This window comes from Sceloporus occidentalis, unplaced genomic scaffold (assembly GCF_023333645.1).
Source record: "Sceloporus occidentalis isolate IW3139 unplaced genomic scaffold, rSceOcc1.0.p SCAF_2, whole genome shotgun sequence".
NCBI lineage: Eukaryota > Metazoa > Chordata > Lepidosauria > Squamata > Phrynosomatidae > Sceloporus > Sceloporus occidentalis.
The window spans coordinates 147,750,971-147,771,581 of NW_028316982.1; the positions used below are offsets into that span (position 1 = coordinate 147,750,971).

At 37.8% G+C, this 20,611-nt stretch overlaps 1 protein-coding gene across 2 annotated transcripts in view; it reads left to right on the plus strand.

Annotated features, from left to right (window-relative positions):
• The window catches only part of LOC149319138 (ATP-binding cassette sub-family C member 4-like), a 183,945-nt gene that overhangs the window by 88,557 nt on the left and 74,777 nt on the right, over positions 1–20,611 (plus strand). For both annotated transcript variants that reach the window (XM_089511171.1, XM_089511170.1), the window contains exon 20: positions 19,075–19,154. In XM_089511171.1, the coding sequence (XP_089367297.1) occupies positions 19,075–19,154 (80 nt within the window). The remainder of the gene's footprint in view (positions 1–19,074; positions 19,155–20,611) is intronic.

Below are 20,611 nucleotides of genomic sequence, written 5' to 3' on the forward strand. Positions count from 1 at the left end.
GCATTAAATAGGAAGGGAAACTCTCAGCATAAAAGGTGCACCTCATTTTTTCTTGTTCATATGCCACTTCCTTTTGCCCCTTTTTGCAGTAAGCATTGTCAGTAAGGAGCCCCTTATGCATTCTTAATTAATCAAGATATTGGTGCTTTCCAGATGTTTGGAGATGTTAGGGGCTTCATAAAAGAGTAACCTGTTTGGCACAGTGTATAACTCTTGTAAAGGGAAAATTCTGCTCACAGTCACATCTGCCACAGCTTGAGCTGATAAACCAAGCTGAACACAGGTATGTGTCAAGTGTGTGAAAAAACTAGTGTGACAGTTGAGATCTGGTTTCCTCAACTTGGTGCCCTTCAGATGTCTTGTCCTACAACTCTTCCTCATGCCCTAGCCTTCTGAGTTACTGATCAGGAATAAAGGAATTTTGGAACAAAACATACAGTCAGCCCTCCTTATCCACAGATTTTTTATCCATGGATTCAAGCATCCATGGCTTGAGAATATTCCCCAAAAATATAAATTCCAATTAGCAAACCTTGATTTTCTATTTTATATAAGGGATACCATTTTACTATCCCATTGTATTTAATGAGACTTGAGCATCCACCGATTTTGTTATCCACGGGGGGTCCTGGAACCAAACCCCAGCGGATAACAAGAGACCACTGTATATGGGCTAAAGATTGGAAAACACTGGTCATGATTGTTATGGGCTGTCTTCCAACATATTTGGCTCCTTATTAAGAATGACTACTTGGAATACTTGTGGTGCAGTTGACACAACATTTTCCTTAAATGATTTAATTTCCTTGAATTTTTAATTCATTGTACACTCGTCCCTCCACATTTGTGGCTTTGACTTTTGCGGATTTGATTATTCACTAATTTTATTAATATGTTCTCTCTAGGAATAACTAAGTCCTCCAGCATAACTCTGTGGCCAATTTTAACCAAAGTTTGCACTGAAAGACCAAGAGATTCCTAGAGAAAACACTCCACTAGGCATTTGTAGCTCCACAAACACAATTCTGTGGTCAGTGTCTGGCAGATATTGACCACATAGTTGCACTGGAGGACCTAGAGATTCCCAGAGAGGTGTTCTTACATGGTGTTTTTGTTATTTGCGGTTTTCCCACATTCACAGGGGTCCTGTGCCCCTAACCCCAGTGAATATGGAGGGACAAGTGTAGTGATTAAAAGATTTAGTATTCTCTCCTGACTTCTACAATTTTTATTTAAACCTTCTTTCACAACTTCAGTTTTTTCTTTAAATCACCAATGGTTTTTGCATTGAAATGTATAGTTTCGTAGTTCTTTCATATGCAAGACAAGTTTCACTTGCATTCTTAGTCTTCATAGTGTACCTCTAGGGGCTTCCCAGTTGTTCTAATCCCAGGATGCCTCCTTTTCCTGTGAAGCTAAATATTAGATATTTGTTAGAACAGCTTGGTGGTGAATAAAACATCTGAGCAAAGCAGGTGGTAGAGAAACAGTGTAATTAAGCATCTTGGAGAAAATGAATAGTGACAAACGCTAACATTCCATTTTAAAGCACAGAAAATGAAAGAAAGAAAGTAAAGAAGATGTGATAGTCTGGTGCTAGTGGCTAGTTCTAAACATGAATAAACTTACCATTGAACCATTGGGCACACAGGAAATCTATGCAAACCTTCACTCGTCCATTGTGATTTAAACACAGGTGTCATACTAGTCTCTCTGGAAAGACACTAGTTCATAACGAGTAAGTGAGGAAAAAAGAGTAAATGAGAAAAATGAGTAAATGAGAAAAAACTAGCAATATCATGTTTTGGTTATTTTTATGTAAGACAGGAGTGGGCCACTTCTCAGGTTGAGAAGGAGGAAGGGTTTTTCAAAAGTTTTATTTCTGAGTCGCATTGGGTCCCTTTCTGGGAGAAAGGTGGCATAGGCCCGTTCCAGACGGGCATGAAATACGTGCTCTGCGCGTACTAGGGTTAAGAAGGGGCGTCACTTCCTGACGCCCCTAACCCTAGTACGCGCAGAGCGCGCACAAAATAGCGGTGCCCATTCCACACGGGGGCCATGTTGACGTCGCGGACGCATAGCGTCTGGATGCTGCGCAATGGAAGCGACGCCACGAGTGTGCAACTAGCACCTCGCGGCACCACTTCCAGGGTGCAAAAAGAAGCGCCATTTTGGCGCTTCTTTTCAGCTGCGCCCGGGAATTGTGCGGTTTGGCCACTGCGGTTCCCAGACGCAGCAATCGGCACCGCCGGGAGACCGCTGCTTTTAGGCGGTCTGTAATGCGCCATAAAAATGAAAATACATAAATACATAAATAAACATTAAAACACATAGGGTATTTATCTCCATGCATGTAAAATAGGTTACATTGCATAAAATAGGTTACATTATTATTATTATTATGTTGTTGTTGTTGTTGTTGTTGTTGTTGTTGTTGTTGTGTGCTGTCAAGTCTTTCTTAGCAAGTTTCGAAATAGAACTTTGGCTGATATTAATTAAAATTATTTTTCTTTAATATGGTTACATTCATTTAAATTATCCCATTATTATAAATCTATCTGGAGTTCATTCAGTGAGGCGCCGTGTCCCAGCCCAGAAGTCCGACTTTAATACAGTAATGACTGTCATATTGAACGGGGTATTGAGTGGGGATGGAAGCAAACTCCCGCGTATACCAAGGGCCCACTGCATTCTGATGTTCCAGTTGTGGCCCAGTTTTCTTCAATTAAAATTTATTCCCTTCTCATCCATGCTACAATTAGAGAGGATTAGATGTGGTCTTATAAAAGTGTTGCTTTGCCCCCCAAACTCCAGCACACCTAGATTCACCCTGTGCACATTTAGTAAAACATGACAATTTTCATGATGTCTTGCTGTTCTATGTTGCCAGCGAGGAAAGATATTTGTTAAGACTTTGTTTTTTTCTGGGGCATTTGCATTCACATAGAACCAAGAGGTGATGTTGTGCTGTGTATTAATGGTGCTGCTCTGGTATGCAAAGTTGTAATCACTATTAGTATATGTAAGCAGAAGACAGATGAATTCTCTAGGTGAGAAGTGGGGAAAGTGTGGCCTGTTGGTCACTTGTGGCCCACAGGGCCCTTTCTTGAAGCATCTGGAATTCTTCTGCAGTCCTTGAAAAGCCCCTAGGCCCTGCATTTAAAAAAAATTAGATGATTTCTCTGATGCTCAGATGGCCCAAAATAGCTCACATCAAATACAGCAGTTTTGCCCCTACAACACCCAGGACTGCCACAGTTCATAAAACTTCACCAAATACCAGCAGCTTGGCCAAAAGTTAGCAGAAAGGGAAATCTGGCCACACGGGGAATACTGTTGTGACTCTCATGAGAAGGTACCTCCTTGAAGGTGCCCTAGGTGAACTGCAATAGATCAGTAAGTGTTCCTTTCTGACTCCTAGTTATTGAATAATAACAAAAACAAAATGGTTTCCCCCCTCTAAACTGAGCTGCTGCAAAATAAGTGGTAACCAGGAATGAATGAGTCTATAGCGCCTGGGCTTTGAAACTCCCTGATGAGGGGTTCTAGACTGACTGCCTCTCTGTTTGCCTTCTTCCAGTAGGCAGACTTGTTCTTGTTCCTCAGATAGGCACATGGCATAGTTATATCAGTTTGGCTGCTGTTATTTCTCCTTATTGAATAGTTGTTTTTTTTTAAAAAAAATCTGTTTTCATGTATAATTGTATTTTTGTTTTCATTTGGGTTTTATTTTTTTGCCACCCTGATTACCGGTTTTGCGAGAGAGGCAGGATATAAATAAAATAAATAAATTTAATTTAAGTTACATTGCAATTCTTTGTTTCCTGTTATTTTAAACTGATTTAAAAGGCTTTGAATGCTTTTATGATTACATTATTTTTGAATTATTCTTCCCTTCCCTGTTTATCTGATTCCCATCTGAACAATACTGCTATTTTTCTAAAACAGATAAAAAACAAAATGTATTTCCACAAAATCATTTGTGTTTGACTTCTGAAATGTGGGATTTGAGTCACCAGCAAGATGCCCCAATTGCAGATGTTCCAGCTGTACAAGATGGGCTCAAATGTGTAGAGTACAGAGATTACAGGGAATAATTGTTTTGGAATAAGCGTTCTGGATTGTGTCCAGGATTGGCCTTCCTTGCATGGAAGAGCTAGAGATCCAGAAGAAGATCTTCTTTGAACGAAGTGAATCTATTGGCAGGTAATTTTTGTTATTTCCATCTTCTCCCATCGTCTCCTCCCATGCTGCTCTCTTGAACCTCTGGAGCAGCGTTTGGAGAACAGAGGGCAGGATTGAAGGAGACCTGGCAAAAATGTCTGCTCCCCTTTTCTCCATCAGTGGGTCATTTTGGCAGAGTTCAACAAGCATTGTGGATCAGAGCTCTGGTCATTGATCACTGAACCATATAAAGGAGCCTTGTAGCACCTATGAGACTAACAAGGAAACAGAAATTTTCAGCATAGGTTTTTGTGGATTCCAGTCCACAAAACTGGAGTCCACATCAACTTTTGCTAGAAACATTTTTTCTCATTCTGAAAGTTGTTTCAGGATTCCTTTATATCTTTCTATGGTGAAACAGACTAAATCAGCTATGTCTTTGAATACTACCTAATGACATAGGCGGACATTTCATTTCATAGGATGCTATAGGATGATTTTTAAACATTTGGTCACCTGGAGCGAGGAAGTTGCATTCTATTTTAGTTAATTTGTACTACTGTAATAAATTTTTACTTAAGGACAGCAACATTAGCAGGATATAGCTCACACATGGTGCTTGGTGTAGTTACAAAGTATCAGAACAAAAATCAATAAATATCAGTATTATGATTGTCAGTGAATATAATGGCACATTTGAGTATGCTGTGAGAAGGATATTTTAAAATCACTGAAAAGCAAACAGAAAGATTATTAAACTGCTTTTTAAAAAATGCAGACAGATCTCTCTCTCTAAGACTGAAAGTCTTTGTGCTCAGATTAGTGAGTAAAGCTTGTTTTTGGAGCCAGAGGCCAATTGGTATTAATTATTCTGATTGTTTGTTGACTGGAGAAGAAAACCAAAATGATTTAGGAAATGATTGGAATATAAATCAAAAGGCAGCACAAGAGTTTATAAAAAGATAACAAGAAAGAAAAAAAGAGAAAGAAAGAAAGAAAGAAAGAAAGAAAGGGAAAAGAGAGAAAATCTTCCAGGTAGGTCACTGAAGAATATTAATTCTCATAATGGCAAAACTACAGTAGATTGATGATGAAGCAAAACAGTGTTTCGATGCCTGGGGCTGATGGCTTTGTAAGAGAGAAGTTAAGTTGTACCAGACAGACAGTCTCTCCCTCTCCTTCTCCCTGTCTTGAAATGCATTTCATACAGATGCGAGCACACTCACGTTGTCAGCCTTAAGCTTACCTTACTTCTGTATTTCAGTGTTTTAATTGTAATTTCTGTGGAAATACTGTACATTATTGTTGAAGAATCACATTGTAGCAAATATGGTACTGTTCAACTTTTGCTTGAAAAAGCCACTTGGGAAGAGTAGACTTTTGAATGGACAGAGAAGAAAGTACTTAATCCTTTTCTTGTCTGCTCTTCTCATGTCATATGGTTGTGCATTTTGGGACTAGGATGAAATGTTTCTCTCCCCATTATTTTTGTATGTTTGTTTGTTCTATTGAATCTCTTCTCAAATGGTAAACAAAAATTTCCTTTGCCTAGATTTAAACATATCGGTATATAATTTAATTTATTTTTTTAAAAATTAGCCCATTTATACACTTTTCTTCCATGACAGAACTTGAGTCAGCAAATGTCAGGGCTCCTCAATGGTAGAGGCATAGATTACACCCTTTGGCAGTTGTTGCTACACACCTTCAGGCCCCATACTATTGGAATTGTGTGCCATTAGTAAGATATGAATTATATCTTCTGTACTGAGCAGAACGTAGTTTCACTCTGAAAGAGTATTGCTTGCTCAAACATGTCCTTTTTAGACATTTTGTGGTGTTCAATAACTCATTTGTAGATTCCAAAGCTTGGTGCAAAGCGATGCAACTGGGTCTTTTGAAAAAAGCCAGTTAAGTAAAATAATAAATCAGAGGCCTTTGGTCAGATATGAACCTTGCATAGGAGATAATGTTTAATTTGCTCTCACCACACCTTCTTCCTAGAGAACAAATCCTTTCAAATAATTGAGGACCTGCTTCTGCTGTTCCTGAATTTACAGAGTGTTCAGGAAGTTAGTAATGATATACAAAGCCTCAAATGTCTTGGGGCCTCAATATCGAAAGGAATGCCATAACCTATATTTCTATGCCCAATCATAAATATTTTCTTTGTCCCATCACTGGGAGAAGTAAATTATACAGAGCCCTTGAGGTGGGCTTACTCTTAGATGTATAGCTGGCTCAGAATTGCCCTTATTTCAGTCTAAAGTTAAAGCCTGGCTGCTCACCCAGGAACCTAGTGAGACCACAGCTTGATCTGTCAGATGGATTTCTCAGATTGCCAGGTTTATTTTGTTCGAGTTTAATTGTTTACTTTGTTTGTGATTGCTTTTTTGATTGTTTTTAAAGAGACTTCATTGACTGTACCCCAGGCTGACTGCTGCTGAGGTTAGATGTCAAGGAATAAAGTGCAAAGGAAAGTTTACAGTTGAACATTTAAAAAACAAAATATTGTCCGCAGATCATTTACATAAGTTTAACGCAGACAGTGAAGTCATTGAAATAGCTCAAGATTTTCCATACCTTGGCTCAGTCATTAACCAGAATGGAGACTGCAGTCAAGAAATCAGAAGAAGGCTAGGACTTTGAAGGGCAGCTATGAAAGAACTAGAGAAGATCCTGAAGTGTCAAGATGTGTCATTGAATTCTAAAGTTAGGATTGCCCATGCCATCATCTTTCCCATTTCTATGTATGGTTGTGACAGCTGGACAGTGAAGAAAGCTGATGGGAAGAGCATCTCCTTATTTGAATGTGGTGCTGGGAAGAATTCTACAGATACTGTGGACTGCTAAAAATAATAAATTAGTCCTAGAGTAAGTCAAGCCTCAACTCTCCCTAGAAGCCAAAGACTAAACTGTTGTACTTTGGACATATCATAAGAAGACATGACTCCCCAGGAAAGACTTTTTAACTAGAAATGACAAGAAATTCAATTCCAGTTTTTAAAAATGTGGTAAATCTGATTCCCCCCCCCCCCCCCAAAATGAGGTTACATGCTTTGCTTTAAATTCTCCTTCCTCAGACTCGCCTCATTTTTAATGTTGGGAGGCTGGGTTTAGTCTGGGATGGTCCAGGTGCCATGAGTGGTGTGTGCCATGGAAAACCCATTGGCCATGTGTCACTCATCTCCATTTGAAATGAAGGCATGAAACCATGGTTAGAAACTAGCTTCTAAATGCTAGTCAATGCTGTCCATCATCAGCATGTTTACAGACATAAAGATACACCACAAGGAAAGTGCAGCGAAGAGGTGAAAAAGTGGGAAGGAATATGTAGTCAGAAGAGTTCTTGTAAACCTGTCGCATGCTCTTGATCATCATGGTTAGGAGATATTTCTAGCATGGTATCTGCATTGGGTAAAAAATTAAACCAGTCGTCGCAAAACATAAAACGCAAACCTTCCCCCAATTTCCCAGCCCCTTCAGTAGCTGACTGCATGTCTGAGAGTCTTGTTCAAACAGTAAATTAATTTAGGTTACAAAGCGCCACACCTAGGCTTCATGCACGCTGAAACTTTAGAAAAATGCATGTTATCTGAGCAGACTTCTGCTCGGTACCATGGTGCCGGTTTTGCAGAAGTCAGGGAAAGTGATTATGTTCTTGTCAGTTTCAGTCCTCTGGGGGATATTGAGGAGAGGAGAGAGAATCTGGGCATATTTTCGTTATTTGTACTTAGAGGATCCCTGTAGCGAAGCCAGTAATAACTGTATAGCAGCATACATGGACAGGCAGTGTTAATGACATATTTTTTTAAAAGATAAGAGGCATATATAAACATTTCTTTCTAAGAACATGGAAAGGAAGCCAGAAGAGATCAGTAATTGTCAACAATTTAAGATACATGCATATATAAATATTTTCAGTTCTCCAGATTTTTATATTTTTTTTTGAGAAACACGCGTTCTTTCAGAGCTTCTAACCCAATTTTAATGGTTTTGATGATTTAACGATTGTACTGTGTTAAACTTCACTAGTCTTGCTGCAGGGTGTGTTTTCTGTCAACATTTGATATGGGCAAATTCACTTATTTGTCACTGCTTTGATACACTGGAAAATGCTTATAGTTGCAATAAAAATGTTTTGTTACAGAGTGATCCCCCCCCCCTTTCTCCCTGATTTTCTGTCATACTTTAGCAGAGACAGGAGGTAACTGCTATCCTCTTAAAGCATTATCAAGCATGAAGAAGGAGTCTTCTTCCACACCCATTTGTGCACTTAATATTTTAAAGTTTGGGCTATCTTTGTACAACAAAAGCATAGTATATTTTAAGGGTGCTCTATAATCCCTGTTTTACAGGCATGTTCTGCTATAATAGCATATGAGGAAACAGGCACCTTGTACTGCTGAGTGGAAACCTTTAGGTCCCCCTTCCATAAAATTCTTTGGTCATGCTGTTACCTGGAATGGGGAAGAAGTGTTTAAACTAGTTTCTTGTTCTGACCTTGCTGTGGTTTTTATAACCAAGGAAGATTTGTAATTATTACATGGATGCAGAAGGGACAGAAGAAGTATCTGGATAAAATAGCTTATTCCTAATTCAACAAAATATGGTTTGTTGGACCAGAAATATGACTACTGAATTATCATAACTTGAATTTGGCCTTACTTAGATAAGGACTTATTTATCCTTTATTTTAAAAAATATATTTTTATTAATATTACATTATACATAAAATAAAAATAAGGAACAAAGCTCATATTAAATATTTACATTTAGTTGTAATATCAATTTCCTTTTGACTTCCACTTGTAAAGTTCTATTGTACAAATTTCTTACTGTTATCTTAACTTTTCCATTTTCCACTTCGGGTCACACCCTATTTTAGCTTTCTTGCATCTAAATTGTTCTGTGACTAAACATTTCTTTGTTCCTCTAGTTTTTTTCAATAAATCCATAGTGACCCACCTTCTGTATCTCTCTAGTGCAATGTTATTGATTTTAACTTAGCTTTCTGTTAATTCACCTCTATTATATTGGTGAAGTTTTTTTTATTAATCATCACTGTTACAAGTAAATTTCTATTTTTTTTACTATCTTGTGCTACATTCAATTTTTCTAAGTTAGTCATTTTAACAATTCCTTTCTTATCCCCAAATATCTTCCCAGTAATGTAAGATTGGGGACCATTCTCTTTCAAATCTTCCCAATGATTTATTATTAATAATATATGTTAATCTATCAATTTCTCTTAATTAATTTTAATACCCAATCTTCTATTAATGGTGGTTCTTCGCTTTTCCATTTTTTAGCCAACATCAGTCTGGCCGCCATTATCAACAATGACATGAGAGTAAATATAAAAAGCCTAGAACAATCAATAGTCCCTAGCATTGCCAGGCTCAAAACAGCTAGAATCAATCAAGTCAATAATAACCATCCAACATCAAAGAACAATAAGCCGTTAAATTAGCTCAACAGACGGCCAACTTGAGAAGTTGCCTTCAAGTCCATCATAATGGCTAATATGAATGATGTCAATAATCAATAAAATACAATAAGATACAATATAGTAACAGGTTACTTGGAAATTGTGAAATCAATCAATCAATCCGCTACAATCCCTCTTGTTGTTTGAAATAAGCTAGGGTTGTTGCAAAAGAGAAGAAAAGAAGGTCAGTGCTCTTCATCTGCTATAAATGGTAAATTTAACATCCAGGCTAATGGAAAGGCGAGCGGGAGCAGTTTTAAAGCTCCTACCACTGCCAGACACTCCTCCTGACTGCTGGGCTGATGGAAAGCCGGGTGGGAGCAGTCTTAAAGCCAGACTCATTTTCTTTATTATTTCTTGTATGTTATCCATTCCTGTTTGGTGTTTCATATTCCAAAAACTGCCTCTTGAGTCGATTTCCAGGTGGGAATTTTAGAATAAAATTTCTTCTTTATCTGTAGCAATATTTTCAATAGAGCTTCCCTGATTGGATGATTATATAAATCTTTATTATCTGTAGTTTTATTATACCATAAATAGGCACGCCAATCATATCTTAAATCTGATCCTTCTAGATTCAGTATATCTTTGTTATCTAGTTCTATCCAATTCTGTATCCATATCAAGCTACAGTTTCAGGCCTGGTAGTTCATAGCCCCCTCTTTCTTACTATCCTTCAAAATTTCCCATTTGATCCTTGGCTTGTTGCCTTTCCAGATTAACTTTCTTAGTTCTATGGCGGGATACAGACCACTCCTTTGGGGTGGCCTGCACCACCCCTTTCCCCGACGGATTGGGGGACTTTATACTTTTTTTGAACATTTTCAAACTGTGGATGCTTGAATCCATGTTTAAAAAATCCGTGTATAAGAAGGGCCAACTGTAGGATCTGGATAAAATGGCTTGTTCTTGATTCAACAAAACGTAGGACCAGAAATATGACTGCTGAATTATCACAACTTGAACTTGGTCTTATTTAGAGATGGATTTACTTATTCTTTTAATCATGGGATCATAGAATCGTAGAGTTGGAAGAGACCGCAAAGACCATCCAGTCCAACCCCCTGCCATGCAGGAAAACCAAATCAAAGCATTCCCGACAGATGGCCATCCAGCCTCTGTTTAAAAACCTCTAAGGAAGGAGACTCCACTACACTCCGAGGGAGTGTGTTCCACTTTGGAACAGCCCTTACTGTCAGGAAGTTTCTCCTAATGTTGAGGTGGAATCTCTTTTCCTGTAGCTTGCATCCATTGCTCCGGGTCCTAGTCTCTTAAGCTCTTTGGCACTCAAGTTTTAAATGTTAGTTTTCCTTGGACTCTTTCACAAGGGAGCCTGAATATCCTTTTTGATATTGGTGGGTAAATTATTGGACAGATTGGTGTATACAGTAGTCTTGAGGTAAGGCCTCACCCCTTCTTGGCTCTGTGAGGACTGAGGACTAAGGCAGTAAAAGCCAGGTAATAACATTTCTGTCAAGGGTGTTTCTCACTGTTTGGAAGAAAAGGTTTGAACATCCACTCCAGAATGTCAACAAACACCTGCATAAGCAAGAGTGGATATGGAGCCACCTGAGCACATTCTGATTCATGCAATTAAAGCAGTTTACAGACTTGGTATGAAAAGAATATCACACACTGAGGTTTGATGTCTCTTTCATGGAGAACAAAAGACTTTCGATTCTTTCACTTCAAGTTTGGCCTAACCATTGTATAGAGAGGGAGGTTTAATGAATCATTGTTTAACTTAGATACTGCCAAGTATTTGACTGTAACATAGTCCCAAATATGTACATAGCACTTTGCTGACAGACTCTTATTTAGCTATGATTAATTGGCATTGGATAGTTGTTTAATTACTTCAGAAGAAATCTTAAGTACAGTGTGTGCATTTTGATTAAGTTATTTAATGCAATAACATCTACAGAACTCTAGAAGTAGCATATCTCTCATGGAAGCTGATGTATATTGTACAAAAGTAGTGAGAATTTGAAGAACTCTAAAGATTATATATCTTTAGCAGCAATCGTTGTTTCCTCTGAAAATATGTCTTGGTATGAATCTAGGAACTTGTATTTTCTTTTTGTAAGCAACAGAGATTAGGATGTTTTTTTTTAAAAAAACAACAACAACAGTACACAAACAAACCTGTAGCATAGTGAAGAAATAAGAAGGATTTTGTATTGTTTCATGCATTTAGTTTTATCTCTCTTAAAACATATTATTAGCCCTTATGGCTCTACAATATGTACTCTTGTTTGCATCACAAGTAATGTTCTTTTCTGAACTCCTTTGGTAAAGAGACAGAATAAAGAACATGTTGTTGGGAAATAAGTGACATGGGGCCAAAACACACTGCAGAAATAATCCAATTTGCGACTGCTTTAACTACAGTTCCCAGAATTTCCTAGCATTGAGGCAGGGCAGTTAAAGTGGTCTCAAACTGGATCATTTCTGCAGTGTGTTTTGGCCCATGATGGCCTTTGTAAACAGCTGTTTGTTTTCCCCTGCTTCACTTACACGGCAAAATACACATTCCACATTGTGAGTGACGTATCCGCATTTAATTTGTCAGGTTGTCTTGTCATGAAAATGGCAAGAATAATGAATAGAAGATGGCTCTCTTGTTTTTGTAATTTCAGGGATCCCCAACCATTGAAATTGCATGTGTTCTTTAAGTGTGCCACAAGCTGTGAACTAATACTAGAATGTGATCACTTTCTGTGCCATTACATATATTTCTGTTGAATGTAACAAACTCTCATCATGATGTAATTTCATCTGGTTCGTACAGTTTGTGACAGATACACTTTTATCCACCTTTCCTTCAAAGAACTCAGTGACTGTGTGAGGAGGTTGCAGCACTCTATGAAGCAAAGGTTGGGATGAGCAAAGGTGACTGTCTTAGTTTTACACAGTGAGCTTCTTTGGTCCAAGTTCAACCTTGTTAGCTATATGTCAGTGACTTTATGGTGTGATGCAGGTATTTCATTCTTTAGTGTAACACAGACATAGGCAGTGTGGAGATATTGATGCTTCAATACTACTACTACTACTACTAATATGCTTCCCTCCCACAACATTTCAGCATTCTAACAGATATTGGTTATCTGACATATGCACTGCAACCCAATGAAGAGTCTCTTCAGATGGGCAAAGGGGGGTGATCCTCCATATTGATGACTGATATAGTCAAATGACTTGTGGCCAAAATAAGAAATGGGGCATTCATTTGTGCATGCAGTAAAGTCCTGTTAGCCTGTTCCTGATGTTCTTTGGTGTTTTCACCACGGTCTTCATTATTTCCTTTGTGTTTATTCATAAATATAAATAAATAAATTTATAAAATGTTTACTTCAGGTCTTTGAGTGAAAGCATTTGGATGTTCATTACTTTTCTCTAGAACATAGTTTTCCAAGAGGTATAACACTGAATCCCTGCTGGTTTCATCTTCTTAATTGTATTTATGTACTGATTCTTTTCCTGTGCTTCCACTGTGCTGTTATCCAAAATTAACATTTGAATTAATAAGATTAAAAGATCCTTTGAGTGGTTGGGTTTTTTTTCTTACAGAGCATTATATTCGTTTTTTTTAAAGTTGGATTTTGTCTATTTCCTTTTTTAAACTTCTCTTTTTTAAATTTCTCTCCATCTTTCATTAAATGCTTTTTTTTTAAGAACACCACATTATTTAATGGGATATCACAAGCCATGAACCAAAGCTACAGTTTGTTGGAGTTGATTATCAACCTGATTACCCATGAGAACTAAGTAGTTATTTTAAAATGGAATATTGCATACAAATAATCTATGTGGTGGAATAATTAGTGTAGTTGTTGGCTAGTTTGATACCAGCTTGGCTCTGGACTGAAATTATATTATTCTGGTATTTGATAGCAGTTATCTCTTCATTGTTGTTTTGCACCTTCAAGTCGTTTCTGACTTACGGCGTTCTTAAGGTGAACCTATTGTGGGGTTTTCATAGCACAGTGTGCCCTTCCCTTATGTGGGGGATCCATCCCCCCCCCCCACATAAGGGAAAAACGTGTTTGCTGGAGCCCCATTAAAAGTAATGGGGGTTGTGCTTGCAGCGTGGGATGCGCCCTGGGCACACAGCCCATTACTTCTTCCGGACACGCCAAGGTTTCTTCCGACGCAGGCTTCCAGCATATGCTGGAAGCCGTGTATGGTGTGCCCACATATAACGCGGGTGTACTGCATATTTCTTCAGAGGGGATTTGCCATTGCTATCCTCTGAGGCTGAGACAGTGTGACTTGCCCAAAGTCCCCCAGCAGGATTCAAACCCTGTTCTCAAGGGTTATAGTCCAGCACTCAAACCATTGCATTACACTGCCTTTCATTATAATTTTAGACATGACTTTATGCAAGACTCTTGTGAATTTTGATGGGGATTAGAAAGCCAAAACACAGTTTTTACTGTGGTTATCTCATAAACCTTATTTATTCCAATTGTTGACAAACTTTATGGAGAGGGTTGCACTAAATGCCTCTAAAGTACTTTAAACAAAAATTCCTCTTCAAAAACTCTTTAAGTAACCTTTTGGAGAATAAGCTGGGAACTTGTGAGAAACTGAGAGACAAAGCTAAAGATGCTCTCAGGATAGACTTCAAAGAGCAAAATTACTTTGTGACATTGTTTGTGAATGATTTCATTACTAAGTTGTGTCTACCCTCCAATGCCCTAGGCCCTGTATCCAAATTACAAAGTGAAACTGAATTCCCAAGTAGTTGAGAGTAACCACTGTTGGCTTCTGCAATTTAAGTGAGCAACTATGATTCATTGATGTGATGCAAAGCTTTTCCAGAGTTCATGACATTTCAGCATATTCATATTGTGTGGGATCCTATATAGCTTAGAGAAGTTGGTCTGAATCCAAAGAACTACACAACTGGGAGGTCTAAATAGTAACATCCTATGCCGCATGGCAAAGTTCATTTGGAATCATGGGAACATTTTGAAAAGTTTGCTGTGTTACAACACAGTTATTTATGCTGACATAGTGTCCCACGGGTCAAGACAGAGCAGGTGGGTTACTGTCCAGGGCTTTCTCATTAGAACATGTTTTGTATGTCTTTAAAATATTTTCGCTGGCATCCATTTGGTTTTTGGCATAGTTCAGGATGCTAGCTCTGTCCTATTAAACATTCTGGGGCTTCAAAAACTAGAAAGGACTTGACCTACCATTCAGCAATCCATTCAGTGGGTTTACTGAAGTTAGTATTAACCATCAGGATTCCAGATTTTTTGTTGTTGTTGTTGTAGTTGTTGTTGTTGTTCAAGTCATTTCTGATTTATGATGACCCTAATTTTAATTTTTTAAAATTAAAATTGACTTAAGTTCAGCATGAACCTTCTTCAGATTTAAGTTATTAATTAAGTTAATAATTACTGAATTGAGCCACAGTTCTAAGTTGGTTCTTTACTCACAGCTGAGTTCTCCTGGCATTTTGCAGCACTCTTACTTACTTTTTTCTGGTCCTCAGAGGTGGAAAACTACAATATCCACATCAAAAGTAGCAAGGGCAGTTTGAAATTGAGGGAGGGGGCCTTTGCATTTAGATGGCCCTCCTGTGTTCTACACAGGATGCTGCATAAGGCTCATAATCTGTCCCAGGAAACTGGGTTTTAAAACTCTTGACCTTTGGGATTTCACTGGGGTCGATGTGACAGTCACTATGGTAAGGAAAGTGGAAGTGTAAAAAGATGATAAAGATGGGAGAAAGAGAAAGCAAGAAAATATTTCTTTGTGGTGGGTGGGCGGCTGAGAAATGGACTTCCCAAAAATTCATGCAGCACTTTTCTTTCTCTCCAAAGCTCAAAACAGGGACCAGGTGGGAAGAGGGGTAAAATAAGGAATGGTACCAATTCGCCCAAAACAGTTTTAATATCTCAATGTGAAGTTACTTTAAACACCAATTTAATACTAGCTTAATTATTTAAAATGTCTCTCTTTCAGTGCAAATGCAATTGAAATAGACATTTTAATTGGAAATGTTGACTCTTTCCCACTAACTTGCCCTTCTCTGAATCCACATATTAAATACCTTCTCTGGTTTGTGTGTCTTGTGGTACAAAGGAGAGATCCTGCAGTTTCCTATCTTTTAAACCCCTACGCATGTTCTGATTTTGTGGAAGTCCAAATTTTCTCATTTTCAAACCGCTTTCTTCTGAGTCCAGACAGCAGTCTTGTGGTACAAATTAGCTTTGGGATATTTGTGATGTGGGCTTTTTGAAAATTTTAATTTGGATTTTATTTATTTTATTTTATTTCCAAATTTTCATTTGGAATTTATTTCAAATTGTCAAGAAATCCAATTTAGCATGTTTATATGACTTGGAACATTTTCTTTAATAACTGTGTAGTCTTACATGCTATATAAAAAATGGGACACTATTTTGAAAAGAAAAAAAAAGGAATTGGATAAGGAGTTGTTCAGTAAAAGGCACAGTATGTTTCAAATTGTTATTTGTTATTACAGTTGGCCTTCCATATCTATGGATTCTGCATCCATGCATTCAACCATTCATGGCTTGAATGAATGTGTGTAGGTGTGAGTATGTTCCAAAAGCAAAACTTGATTTTGCCATTTTATACAAGGAGTACCGTTTTACTACATCACTGTATATAATTGGACTTGAGCATCCATGTATTTTGATATCCACAGTGGGGCTTGGACCCAAACCCTAGCAGATACCAAGGGCTCACTGTAGTTGTATAATCAGTGTGCATGGTAGTTCTCAACCTTTCATCCTCTAGATGTTTTGGACTTCAGTTCCTGGAAGCCCCAGCAAGAGAGATCAGCAAGTCAGAGCTTCTGAATGTTGAAATCCAAAACATTTGAAGGGTCAAAAGCTGAGAACCAGCACTTTAGAGTACAAGTCTCCACTGCTGTAGGAATATGTAAGTTGACTGAATGGAAACAGAGGAAAGGAAGCCAAGTAGAGGTAGGGAGTAAAGAGAGAGAATGTGCAGTTCTCTCAACTGAGTAAATTTGAGAGTAGCTGCCATCTACTGTTGGAGTCTTGTGGGAGATTCAAAGCTGAACTTAGAGATTTATTTTTACTGGAATATTTAATAATATTTAAGACCTATGTTCTAAATAACATCCATTTCTGTTACATTATTTAGATTAGGAGAACAAAACCCCAGGACATTATTCTTTTAAAATAAGAGTTGGTAATTCTAAAAGTGGGACAACTGTTTTTAGTGCTGATTTTCTCATCCTACATCACTGACAGAAACATGTCTTCAACTGAGTTTTAATATTTAAAACTGACATCGCAGAAGTGACTGAATAAACTTAATCCTGCACTAACTGATACTTCACTTTTCCTGTTTAATAGAAACATTAAAAAAATGGGTGTGATGCTATCCAGTGCAAGGTAGAAGTATGCACTTGTAAGGTGGAGGTATAAATAAAATGATGCACCATGTTCAACTTACCCAGCCATTCTCATTGAAGAACATAAATCATTTAGCACATGAAAAATACTAAACTATTCTAAACTAGTCTACAGACTGTCTGGTTTAGGCTACAGTTTGCAAGCTGCTGATTTTGGGACCAGGACCAAACTTTAGGCTCATCTCTCATGGCAGAAATTCTGAGCAGAGATTAACTAGTGGGATTTCCTTGAAGTTGTTGTCATCTAGCCATGTTGTGCACCCTCTGATTCAGTGTTTATCGTAGCAAGTGCTTCAAAAGGTGGTTGAGGGAAGATTTTAGCTATCTTTGTAGAGTATTCCACTGTGTAAGTGCTAGAGCTAAACGGTAATGCCTTCCTATAAAGCCAGTCTATAAACCCCTAGATTCTTCACTGAGCTGCATCCGCCCCCACTCTACTGAAATATGGCACTGCATCATCAATCAGAAGTAGGAGAAAAAACATTTCTGTTTTTTTCTGAATTTAATTCTAAGTCAAAACAAGGTGTGCTGTGTTTTTACCCGATATTTAAAAGGAGAATTCTGTTTCCCAGAGAATTCTGGAAATGTGATTCTCCTTTAAAAGAAGATGTGCATTGCTCATGCACAAGCATGTAAGTGCTTTATTATTATTATTATTATTATTATTATTATTATTATTTGGCTGCCATGTCAACAATATATGGAGCAGTGAGAGCTTTACCGGACAGAAAAAATGGCTTTAAGTACATGTGTGGGCCATGGGTTGCATTGAAGTTAGAACTTAAGAAAGAAGTGAAGCTGCTTCACTGATAACAGATTAGTACAATGTATACACATGAGCTAAAGATCAGCATTGTTTGATGGATTTGTTGCATCAGCAAGATGTTAACAGATAAATATTTTCAAAATACATTACCTTCAGTGATTTATAACATGAACACTGTGTTGTCTTTTATCTGTTGAAATCTGAAAATCTTTAGAATTACCAGAGCCTATATCCCTGTTCTTGGTTCCATGTTGCTTATGTTTATCTCATAATAAAGGCAGGAGTAAAGCTTTTTCTGTTTTTCTGCTCTTATTCAAGAGAGAATCAAGAAATGTAACCTTCTGTAATACAGTAATTAGCAGTTTGTTTTATGGGGCAACGCTTATTTAACAAAACCTTAAATTTTAGCTGGAAATAGCAGTTACAGGTTGAGTCTCCCTTATCTGGAATTCTGAAGTCCAAATTTCAAAATATTCCAAAATCTAAAAGTGTCCACATGGGTGGCTGAGACAGTGACACCTTTGCTTTTACTGTATACAAACTGTTTCTTATACAAAATTATTTAAAATTATTATTATCTTCAGGCCATGTGTATGTATATAGTGTATATGAAAGACATGAATTTTATGCTTAAACTTGGGCCCCATCTCCAAGACATCTTGTTACGCATATGCAAGTTTCCTCAAAACTGAAAAACTCTCAAATCCAAAACACTTCTGGTCCCAAGGACATTAGATGAGGGAGACTCAGCCTATACTTTTGTTTTATAGCACTGAGTTGTTATGCTGATTTATAATTACTGTAGCTTAAATTGAATGTGTGGGCCTGCACACACCACAGAATTCCCTTCTCTTATTGCCAAAACTGGTTTTCCTAACCCTTCATAGTAGGGTTTTGAGGTCCAATGTTAAGGGGTTGTAGTGGAAAGGGGAGATTCTTCCCTCCCATTTGTTACGGAATTTCCTGAAACCGTTGTTGGAGATGAGGGCCCTTGTGGGCCTCAAAAACAGCGGTGGTGGGCCACATTCAGCTTTGGCTATATTTTATAAATTTTATGCACACTTCATTGGGAAGAAACCCAGCCGAACAGAATAAGGCTGACTTCCAAATAAATATGTCTTGGTTTACATTGCATGTTTCTTTTTCTTTCCTTCTAAATTGGGAAACAAAACCACAGCAATGATAAAATCTTAACTTTGCACATCATGCTGCTGCTTTTTCTTTTAACAGGAAGAATTCTAAATCGTTTCTCCAAAGATATTGGCCACCTGGATGACTTGCTTCCATTAACATTTCTGGACTTTGTACAGGTAATCACAAATTGGTAGAAACTGATGTTGTATTGAGCTTTTGGGATTGAAGAACTGATGGTGCGTGTTTTGCTATTTTAATGGCATCTCCTCTGGATTTATTGAAAGGAGTTGTTTAAAAAGGGTGTAGTCAACAACAGGGAGTGTGGTATATTCAGGATAAGGGGGAGGGATGGAGAAATGAGTAATAAGTGGTGGGTAGGAGTGGCTCCCTGAAGCTTAACTTTATGTTGAAGTTTCAGAGCTTACACACTTGGTTAAATTGCACCTAGTTTGCCTTCGAGTCATTTGGCAAGCTTTCTATAGTGTTATGAAATATGTCCACAGTAAAGAAACAATCAGCTCACATGAAAAGATAGCACTGATTAACCTAATTATGCATGTACTTCCTCAAAGAAGTCAATGTTTACCACACTGTTTTGGATTAAAACAGGTGTGGCTATTTACAAAGAAGAGATTAGCAATAATAGGGCTGAAAATAATAGTTGTAATGAGAACAAAAGGGAAAAGATGTTATAACTACAAAAAAGAGAGTTGTCTATTCACAAAAGATGTTAGTGTCAGGGAAGTGGTGACGGATTAGTATCCTTTTCAGGAAGCAATCTGGAAAACAAAAGCACAGTAAGAAATTTCATAGATTATTTAAGGGCATTTTGGAAGCAGGGGTTGTTCTCTCCTGATCTTCTGGGAGGTCCACAATGTTTCTACTTTAGCTGAGAAAGTAAGTCTTCCTTGTGTGATACAGGAATGAGTATACGCCTTTCAGATTACTGAAATAGTACTTGTGGAGACTACAAACGCCAGTATTGGCAGACAGGGTAGCCAGAGATTATGGGGATGGTAGTTCAGAAACCAATGTTTTCAAACATTGCTGCATCCTATCTGTCCCAAAATATGCCTGTCGATTTAAAACATCTCTCCAGTTAATATACCACAACCACTGTTATTACTACTTCCTCCTCCTCCTCTTCTTTTAATTGGTGCCCTGTGGAAATTGCTGTCACTATGGACGTTAAAAAAAAAAAGAATTTGTGTACTGCCTTTAGACAACAGAAATTTGCAGGATGGTGTGCAAAAAGGGTATTTAAAACACAGATTTATATCCCATGGTAGCTTTGCCTTAAAAGAGAGCTTTCCTGTTTGTACAAGATGTAGCACCCCCATTTTCATCAGACTTCCTTCTTCTTCCCTCTTTGTAAATCGATAGAAGGATTGAAGGAATGCTCTGGAGGAGAGTGGGATGTGCAGTACATAGGGGAGGACAAGTGTTCAACAAAGTATTTTCCACTAAGGCAGATTCAAACCTTGGAAAAGTAGTAACTCTTTTCCCAAAACACGCTGCCCCCAGCCAGTATGGTAAATTGGTTGAGAGATTAAAGCCAGCAATGAGTTGTGTCCATAATAAACCATCAATTCACTCCAAAGACAGCAGCCTAAGACAGGATAACAAAATTCAG